This window comes from Apteryx rowi, unplaced genomic scaffold (assembly GCF_003343035.1).
Source record: "Apteryx rowi isolate R43461 unplaced genomic scaffold, aptRow1 scaffold_314, whole genome shotgun sequence".
Lineage (NCBI taxonomy): Eukaryota > Metazoa > Chordata > Aves > Apterygiformes > Apterygidae > Apteryx > Apteryx rowi.
This window is the reverse complement of record NW_020449575.1, coordinates 682238-692007: the sequence shown is the minus strand read 5'-3', so window position 1 is coordinate 692007 and position 9770 is coordinate 682238. Positions and strand designations below refer to the sequence as shown.

At 43.3% G+C, this 9770-nt stretch overlaps 1 protein-coding gene across 1 annotated transcript; it reads right to left on the bottom strand.

Annotated features, from left to right (window-relative positions):
- Positions 1 to 561: 561 nt before the first annotated feature.
- KLF6 (Kruppel like factor 6) lies at positions 562 to 9568 on the bottom strand. Its single transcript, XM_026070597.1, has 4 exons — positions 9061 to 9568; positions 5630 to 6203; positions 3800 to 3923; positions 562 to 3362 (listed from the first exon to the last, which is right to left on the bottom strand). Exons 1-4 carry the CDS (start codon positions 9160 to 9162, stop codon positions 3311 to 3313), a joined length of 852 nt encoding a protein of 283 aa, XP_025926382.1. The 5' UTR covers positions 9163 to 9568; the 3' UTR covers positions 562 to 3310.
- Positions 9569 to 9770: the final 202 nt, after the last annotated feature.

The window sequence follows — 9770 nt, the reverse complement described above, 5'->3', positions numbered from 1 at the left end:
AGGTCAGCCTGGCAGCAGACCCAAATCTGTGCATCTGGGCCAGGAAAATTTCACGCGGTTCCTCCTCTGCGTTCCTACCCACAATTGTCCCTTCAAGATTTTTGGGCTCGCCTCCCCAGCACCGAGGCAGTTCAAAGGCCTGCACCTTCGCTGAACTCATCCTGGGTATGTGCTCCTAGCCCAGTTGCCTCCTTTCTGCTTTTTCCTTCACTGCAAATGCCCACTGAATCTCATTTCACCCATGCAGAACTTGTCCTGCGTGTAGTCACCTCTCCAGAACAAACAATTTGAAAGAAAGGTGTGGTCTTGCAATAACCATTCTGTTAACTATTCATTCCATTGAAGCAAAAGACGAATCAACAACAGCTTTTCAGACATGGAAGAATTTTATCTTGCTATTGCCAATATTATTTTCTCAAAGGGGCTTATCTTCCACGAAACATGTTCCAAAGATATTTGGACCCATGATCAGATGACTCAAGATGAAGTGTCAACATAGTAGTTGACATTGTTTTGTGTGTATGCCTTCAGAGAGGAGAAAGAGAAAACCAGACACGTGATGCTGATAAGAATTTCTTTTTATGTTATTCCAATAAAAAATACATTCATACAGAAATATAACAATCTTGCAAAAAACAATTTCAAATAAAATCTTGTAAAACAAAATTTTTACAAAAATCTTACAAAGAGATTCTTTAGATAACAGGGTGCTTCAAAAACAAAAAAAGAAATTTCACTAATAGAAACTTTTTCTTCTTAAATTTCAAGCAAAAATGTTTTATTTTTTATTTTTCAGCTTGATTGAGGCTCAGTTATCACCTGAACAAAATGTACTTGCTTATTAAGAAAATTACAGGCATTTGACATATGGCACACAGCCCCACCCCATCCACACAAGTCTGATGGTATTTCACAATTGAGACAAGCCAGTGCAAGTTTAATGTTTTTTGTTTGGGGTTTTTTTTGCTTTTGTTTACTTTCTTGTTTATCAGAATTATGGCTAAGCCAAAGACATTGCAAACGAGTTAAAAACAAAACAAAATCCAACCCTAAAACCATTTTCTGGGATTTTTTTTGTTTGTTTTTGGAAAAAAAGTGCATTTTTAGGCATCTTAAAACAAAAAATGAAATGAGAATGATTTAAGCCTGTGTATTCCTTACAACCAGATGACTTGCATATACTTTTTTTTTAAACCACTTATCTACATACATTTCCAGGAAGATATATCAAAATATTAGCATTGTAAGCAAGACCAATAATAAATAGAAAAAGAAACGAATCACGTGTTTCATTGCATCAACTGTAGTGAGCTGGTTTAAAAAAAAAATACTGCTTTTGGACAGACTATTTCTACCCTAGGAAAAACAGTCTTTATTTGAGCTGAACTATGTAAAATTAGAGCTCAACCACCACAACAACTAGCTCACTTACAGGTCCTCCAATAAGCTGGAAGGCCAAAATCTGAGTGCAGTTCATCTGCACACAGCTAATATTCTTTTAGCATGCCAATATTCAGTTCATACCATTCTTAAATGGCCACAGATACGCTATTCCAGACAACCTAATAACTACAAACACAGTCAGCAGTCTGAGAAGGACTGAATGCCAACAGAGCCTTTAGCATACCATTAAGCTAAAGGTAAAGCCTCTAAAAATGCTAGATTTTAATAACTGTATCTTTCATTTCTTTGTCTCCTTAATGACCATATTGGGGGGTGGGGAAATCTTCACGGGCTGTGGCATTTTCTAGCTATGTGTTCTAATTTTTTTCCTTTTAAAAAAAATATTTATATATTATCTATATATATACACATACACAGACTGTACACACAAATATACATACACAATTATTTTTCTGCCGACTTTTAAAAAAAAAGTAATATAGTTTCTTTCTGTAAGACCAACAGATAGCTAGATATATAGATGTGAAACTTGTGCCTTTTAAGCAAATATATCTTTTTAATACTTCTGTATTTTAATATGTATGAAAACTTGACATATTAAGTACAGTTGGGGTGTGTATATACACAGTTGTTGTGCAAGGTCAATATGAAAAAAGTCTGAAGGTGGCAGAACTGGTCAGGTATTCAACTGGCGTATGCATTATACTGTAACACAGTCAAATTGTCTAAGTTAAACAAATACTGTACTGACATGAACGACTTTTCTCTATATTTGTCTTTGTGAAGGAGGACCCTGGAAGTAACCTTTTTTTCCCCTCATATTATACATTTGATACAGTACAATGCCAGGTGAAAAGAGAGCCTTAATAAAGCATGCATCACCCATACCCCTGTATAAGACCCCCTACAAGAGAAGGTCACTTGCATAAGGCACCATTATTAAGGTCAACAGTGCATTAACAGCTAGAAAACCAGAAGTTAGTCCTCAAGGCATAAATAAGAGAAAAATTAGCTGCATGAGAAAAATCAGTTTCTAACCAATAGTGGTTTTATCCACCCAACAGAAAAAATTATTCATGTTCCATACATTATGTAACATTAGACCAATTGTATTTTAGCTGCTCTTAACTGGAATCAAAACTGCAGTCCTGATTAAAGAATGGAAAAGCATATAGTTCCCCGGAACCATGCAATAACCTTTGTATTATAATGAAAAGTTATAGTTGTGTTACATTTGTAAATACACAGCTTATACAATGGATTACAAATGAGCTCTGTAGCAAGTAAAACAAGCTACTTGACACATTGCACGTTTAATAGCTGCACCAGACACCTAAAGCTCCTCTCACACAGGAACGGGGAGGTCCCCCGACTCCATCCTGGCATCCTGACTCTTTTTTTGTTCCCCCCTTCCCCTCTCCATTTTCCCTTGAAAAAGGTGCAGACACCCCTCCCCCCACCCCTTGGAAATGATTGGTGGTCGTCCCATCTCACGAGATATTCCTTACATACAAGACATTCAGACTTTTTTTTTTCTCTTACAGTTATAAAACAACCACAAGAAAAAAATGTGCCCCAGCATACAGTCATCAATAGATCCTCATAACATACAGTCGCCCAATCATTAACATTCTCAGTGCACATGCTCACGGCAAAGGCTTAGGAGCCACTCAGAAGGTTAGATACCAGTGTATGAGTCCAGGAAACCCCAAACATCACGCACCGCGGTTGCTATGCCGTTTCTTACATGACTTATTAGCCCTCAAAAGACCTTCAAGGAAGAGAGGTCCTGGAGGCAACTGGGTAGGGTGCAAAATGGCATGCTTTGGCTGGAACACGCATCCCTCTGCTCAAGGCTGTTCCACCTTGACGCCTCTTAGCCCACAGGAGTCACCTCTTGACCCATTCAGAGGTGTCTCTTCATGTGAAGGGCCAGGTGGTCAGACCTGGAAAAACACCTGCAGAGGAAGGAGCGTGGGATGGCACGTTAGTCCCCGGTGGCTGGCGCACAGAGCTAGACATACACAGGAGACGCGTGCCCTGTCTCTCCGCTATTCCCAAACAAAGCTGACGGAGGAGGAGGCATGTGGCAGTCCCTGGGTACACAGTCACACACGAGGTGCCACCGTGTACCCAGGCGATCTGCCGCGAGGTGCGAACGCTAGGGGTTTCTCCAAACTGATCTGCAGCATCAGACTACAAACCTCCCTCCAGGTGATTAATAAAACAGATTCCTTTTTTAAGTGTGAAAATACAATAATCCATTAGAAGTACTAGACATAGTTGTCTCCTGAAGCAATTCCTTCACAAGTGAACCTTGTGAAAGGTAGCCTACACTCACTTTCCAACAAGCATTAAAAATAACTATTTAAAAAGGTGCATTTTAGTCACATACCTGTCACAGTGACTACATTTAAAAGGCTTGGCACCAGTGTGCTTTCTGAAGTGTCTGGTTAATTCATCACTTCTTGCGAAACGCCACTCACACCCTTCCCATGAACATCTGTAAGGCTTTTCCCCTACAAAGAAAGCAGAGTATAGGTTAGTCATGACTTCTGTCGAAGATAGGAGCTATCCCATTCATTCCTATGCAGACCTCCTCCACACCGCAAAGAGAGACAGTTTTAGTTTATATTTCTAATGCTTCAAAACACATATGGAAAGAAGGCTGGAAAATTCATCCACAGGATTCCTACTTAACTATTTTGCTGCAACAGAACATCATATAATCCCATTCTTCTTAAAAAAAGCTATTACGCAGGCTCACAGGAAACAAAGAAATCCATCCTTCTACCACTCCTGTTCATCTCTAATGGCACCTTTACTCCCAAAGAGGTATCATTCACCTCATAAAGGTGATTAAAGACAGCAGAGCTAGGTTCCAAAATGCAATTAGGCTGCTGGATTGCATCAAAGTCCTCTGTCACTCAGCTCATCTGTGTAACATGCAGCCTTCTTTCTGCTGAGCCACATATTCTTGGAAAAAGCCTGCACACCACTTTGAACGCTGCTATTTCAGCATTCAAGAAATACCACTTCCATTCACAGGAACATTCTCAGGCACGGAGCACCGGGGCAACAGTTCTGCAATACTTCTGAGGCTGGCAGCTATTTATGTCTGCTCAGCCACCAAAATTTCAGTGGAAGTTGTTCTTTCCTCTTGAAATAATCTCGTTTTATTTGACTTCCACATGACAATGGGAACATCAGAGCTTGCTCAGACTTCCCATAAAAATGCTGAGCTCATGAGTCAAAATAGGATCTTTTCTTTGAATTCCCTCTTTCTACACTTGGGGAGGAAAAAAACCCAAATGCATAGGTCCTTGGATTGGCACACCAAGAACGACAATCTAATTCCTCATGTTAAGCTATGGCTATTGAGCCAGTGAGTTGCTCTACATATCTAACTGCAGTCATAGAGAGATGTAGAATATTAATGCTCACAAAAGCAAATCAGCCAGCTACTTCAACCATAAAATATTTATAGAAGCCCTGAAGTGTCTACCTTCCTCGCTTTCTGTCCCAATAACATACAGGATTGTTACTTTAAATCCAGGTTCCATAACAATAAAATGCCGTTGCTCAGTATTTTAGGAAGAAATTAAATAGTAAATAGTACATTTGCAGGTCCAATTAGGCTGATTAGTTACAAGGACTGGAACACACTGTGGCTTTCCAAGACTTTTGCTGATATTACAGCACATAAAACTGTTCAGTGACTTACAACTGTAGCTACACTTAATATAGCCAAGGCCTTGGGATGTTTGATTTAATAGACCTGATACAGAATGAACTGTGAAGACATGTTCTTATGCTATTTAGCTGTCTGCCCAGTTTTTTGATATGAAGTTCCTTTTTGATAAGAAAGTCTCAGTTTGGTTTTACTTTTGAAATAAATGTCAACAGGGGTCTAGTGTCTATTTTGGCTAGCAAATTTTCCTGAAGACTATATACTGCTGCAGCTTCCCGACTGTAGTCTGCTTAAATGAACGGTTCCTACTTGCTATGACAGAGGACTCATCTACAGCCAACTGTCTTGGCTTCAGCTGGCTTACGGAGAGAATGAGGAAGTGATGTCGTCCATGCTGGTAAGCCTGTAGTTCTCTTACATCATCTCTCCAAACCTGGGCTCCCACCCAGTGATTGGGTAACGCTGTGACAACACTACTGTCAGGGGTATTCCCTACAGTACTTGCCAACTCTTAATAAGCATATGGTTACTAACCTGTATGAGTGCGCTGATGTGCTTTCAGATGTGAACTTTTGGTGTAAACTTTCCTGCAACCGTTAAAATGACACCTGTGAACGCGCCTTCTGCCATCTGGTGAGGTGTCACCATTGACGGGGGTACCTTTTTCTGCAGTCTTTCCAGCGGTACCGGTACGTATTTTCCCCGGTGAATGCAACTCACCCGGCGTACAATTCCATAGCTGAGAAGAAGGTTCCTTGCTCAGTTCAGGAGATGAAGGGGGAGTAGAAGTGACAGATGAACTCAAGTTTCCTGAACTGGCTAAAACATCGCTGATAGGGTCAGAGGTAAACTTCGTAGTAGGGGACAGTTCCTCAGAGCTGTCCGAAGATTCGCTGCTCACATCAGAATTTAAACTGTTGGTCTCTAAGTTCTGACTAGGAGGATTGTCCTCTTTTGGGACACACGTGTTCTTCAGTTCAGATTCCTCCTTTTTCTCACGCGCCAGAATAATTTTGGTCCAGAGATCCTCTTGGCTATCAAATTTGATTTCAGATGCAGATACGTAGCAGGGTTCACTTTGAAGATACCGTTCCAGCTCTAAGCATGTCTGGGTAAAAGAGAAGGAAGAAGAAAGAAAAGAAGTTACGAGCTTGCTTAAAAATAAAACCAATTGTATTTTACTCTTCAAAAAGCATGCAGGAATGTAGTACGTTTGATTTGGGGTTTCCATGCTCAAAACAAATTAAAGACTCCTCCAGCCGTAACTAGGTGACTGCTACAATGAAAAGAAATCAGTTTTTGAGACCTGGGCAGGAGTTCAAACACACAGCTGAAGGTGCAAGTCAGCTTTGGTTTTCAAAATAGCGTTCTAATGAGTCAGTCAAATTACAATCGTTCTCATCATAAAATCTGTATCTTTAGCAGGCTCATGTGGAAAAGCACCACAAAGAACCACAACAAATAATTACACTCTGGTCTGCCTCCTTGTCTAATTCAAGTTGTTTTCTCTCCCTCCCTCACACAAACATGAGGCTGAAAGGACCCAACTGAACACAATGTGCTCTGACCCGCAGCTAAAACCCCAACGCTGTGTCAGAAAACAAAGGCACATTTTAGTAGGGCTGCAGAGCTGATGGTCTGGTCCGCGTTCAGGGGACATCAATGGAGCAGCAGATAACCACCCATTTCCTGTGCAAGAGAACGCACCACACTCGACTTTCAAAGAATGTCACTTCCACGCGTACGGACATGCATGCCACGTAACTTTAACTGCTCCTGTGCATGTTTCGGAGCAACGCGGGGCACTTCAACCACAGGAGAGAGGGGAGGAAAAAGTTCCAGAATTGAAATGTCCTATTCGATAGGATGTAAAACGGGAAATTACTCTGAGGTCCTGCTGGGAGTCCCACAATGAACAAGAACTTTATCTACTGGCCAAGAGTGCAACTGTATGAGTCATCTCTCTGTTTCTTTCACGCAATGCCAAAGGAGACTTCCTTTTAAAATCCTGACCATCTGCCAAGAAAGTACTCTGTTCAAATATACATGCAACAGTACATGGACAACTTCCCCCCTGCCCCGCATTCCCTTCTACCCCATGAAACAAAACAAAACAAAAAACAAAACCACTTTAAATGGCTGGAGCTGCGGTTTTCAATTTCGGTATATATTCTTTCTAGCCATTTTCAGAGGAATACAAAAAAGGGGTAAGAACTGTTATGGCAACAGGGCGATGTTTTGGGATTATTCTTTTCCACTATAGGAAACAATCCGTACGGGAACGTTACACAGAAGATGGACACACCAAGTTTCCATATCAAACTCTACTTATTTTAGCCAGATCATCTCTTCCAATCCCGGTAGCAAAACCTGATCCCAAATGCCATGCATTCCCCTCAGAGCCCCTTCCCATCGGTCCAAGGGGAGTGCTGCCGGAGTATAAGCGTCCCTTCTCCCCCAGCACCACTCAACTAAACTGGGTCACATATTCTGATCAGGCTGGGAGCTTGGGGAAAAATGAAAGGAAAAAAAAAAAAACAACGGAAAAAACAACCCCACCGCCACACACACTCAATATTTCTATATTTCCCTATGTTTAGGTAACTGGTTCGCATTAGAGAAAGGTTTTGATGGAGACGACACAATAGTGTATTGATTTGCCAAGAAAACGGGAAAAAAGCATTTATTAAGATCTTGTTAAACTTTAATATTCCCGACTAATTTAAATTCTTCATTAGATAGATTAGTAATGGGGACCAGAATGAAGCTCTCTGAGAGTTTAAATGCCTCTGAAGGCTACTGGGAACCAGGGCTGGCCCTTTGCCAAAAACCCAAATGCCTGAAGGAAACTACTTAGCTCAATTTCAATCACGTACTATGGAGCTGCCTCTTTGAAAGGGGAAGGGGGGAGAGAAAAAAAAAAAGACTTTGCATACAATTAGTAGGCATGTGAAGGTTGTAACACTTTGCATTTCAACCTTCTCGAAAGGCTGCTCGTCCTTCTTAAAAGCAAGCAGGTATTTGATCTGGTAACTCTGCCGAAGAGCAAACAGCTCGGCAGGGGGGTGAGCCAGCAGCCCCATCCCCTCCAGCGCAAAGCACAGATAACGCAGAAATGTCAGCGGCGATCTCGTCTCCAGCAATCCAGTTGCTTGGGCCAAATAATAATAATAAAATAATAATAATAATTTTTAAAAAAGCCAAGAAAATATGTCCATGAAAGGGCAGGAGCCTCCGCTCTTCCTCCTTGCAGACCCAGGCAATTAGCACGGGGATCGCTGTCATATGACTGACAACTCGCGGACCGTGCAAGCCCGCGCCGGACAGCGCCCGCGGAGCCCCGCGCCGGCACCGCGCTCCGGCACAGGAGCCCCCGGAGCCGGCTTTGTTTGTTTTTTTGTTTTGTTTTAATTTAATTTTTATTTTTTTCCATCATCGCCAGGGGACAATAAATAAATAAATAAATAAATTGTAAGGGGGGGAGAGGGGGGGAGAACCAGCCCTTGGCAGGCGCGGGGGAGTTGGGTGACAAGAGCCAGCTGCGGAGCCGGGACCTGGCACCGGCGCAAAAGTTTCGCGGAGCGCAGCGCGGGCGCGCAGCGGTGCTGCGCGGGCCCGAGCCGGGCTGCGCTGCGCGGGGCCGCTGCGGAGGAGCGCGAGGCGCCGCGCTGCTCGCGCGCCTGACAGCCGCTTTCGGGCAGGGGGACGCAGCACGGAGAAGCGGAGATGCGCAGATAATTTAAATCCCCCTCGGAGCTCTTTCCAAAAAAAAAAGGAAAAAAGAAAAAAGAAAAAGCCAGCTATGTTAAAAGCAAGACACTTGCTTCAAAACATTTCTAAACGTTTGTGCTCAATGATCCCCAAATTCGCTGCTGACAATTGTTTTTTGTTTTTTGTTTTTTTAAATCCGCTCATACGGCTTAAAAACCGACAACAACAACAACAACATCGACATCCTCATTTACCTGTTGCCAATACTCCTCCAGGGACGGCAAGGCTGAGAAGTAACCCGTGTCGTGCACAATCTGGAGTTCCTGGAAGATGCTGCACATTGGGAGAACATCCATGTCTCAAGTTGCAACAACAAAGTCAGTGCTGGTTACAAAAATACAGATGCCTCCTTTATGTGCAGGGGTGAGGGGTGTGTGCGGGGGGGATGTCAAACCTCTTGTCTCAGTTTCCAAGCCCCCCCCTTTTCTCCAGAGAAGAAGAAGAAGAAAAAATTGTATATATAGATATATATTAATTCCTTTAGGAGCTTAAGGAGGGAAAAAGACCCGAAGTTTCATGCAAAGTTTAATTGCACAGCAATGTAGGACGTCTCCAAAGGCTGCCGCTGCGGCTCTCCCCTCCCGCGGCTGGCGGAGGACACTTGCGCAGGAGCGTACACAATATTTGCAAACACGGCGCTGACTGCAAATGTAACCCCCTGCAAAACTTCCCTATTCAAAGCTCTGCCCGGCCGCAGCCGCCGCCGCCCCCGCCTCGCGCGCCCTCCCCCCGCCCCGCGTGATCCCATTACGCCGCCGGGCGGCGCGGCCCAATCTCCGCCGCACGCTCCTTACCCCGCGTGCCAATGATGTCAGAGCTGCCCAATCGCCGGGCGGCAGGCATCGCGGCTCCTCCTGGCGTGACCGAGCCTTTCCGTGACGGCTCCCGCCATTGGTCCGATTCG

Bases quoted from the DNA above. Each gene is read 5' to 3' on its own strand.
- KLF6 (XM_026070597.1), bottom strand. From the start codon at position 9,162: ATGGATGTTCTCCCAATGTGCAGCATCTTCCAGGAACTCCAGATTGTG. The intron at 6,204-9,060 runs GTAAATGAGGAT...TCTTTTACCCAG, and splicing joins TGGAGGAGTATTGGCAACAG to ACATGCTTAGAGCTGGAACG. The intron at 3,363-3,799 runs GTATGTGACTAA...CTTCCTCTGCAG, and splicing joins AAATGTAGTCACTGTGACAG to GTGTTTTTCCAGGTCTGACC.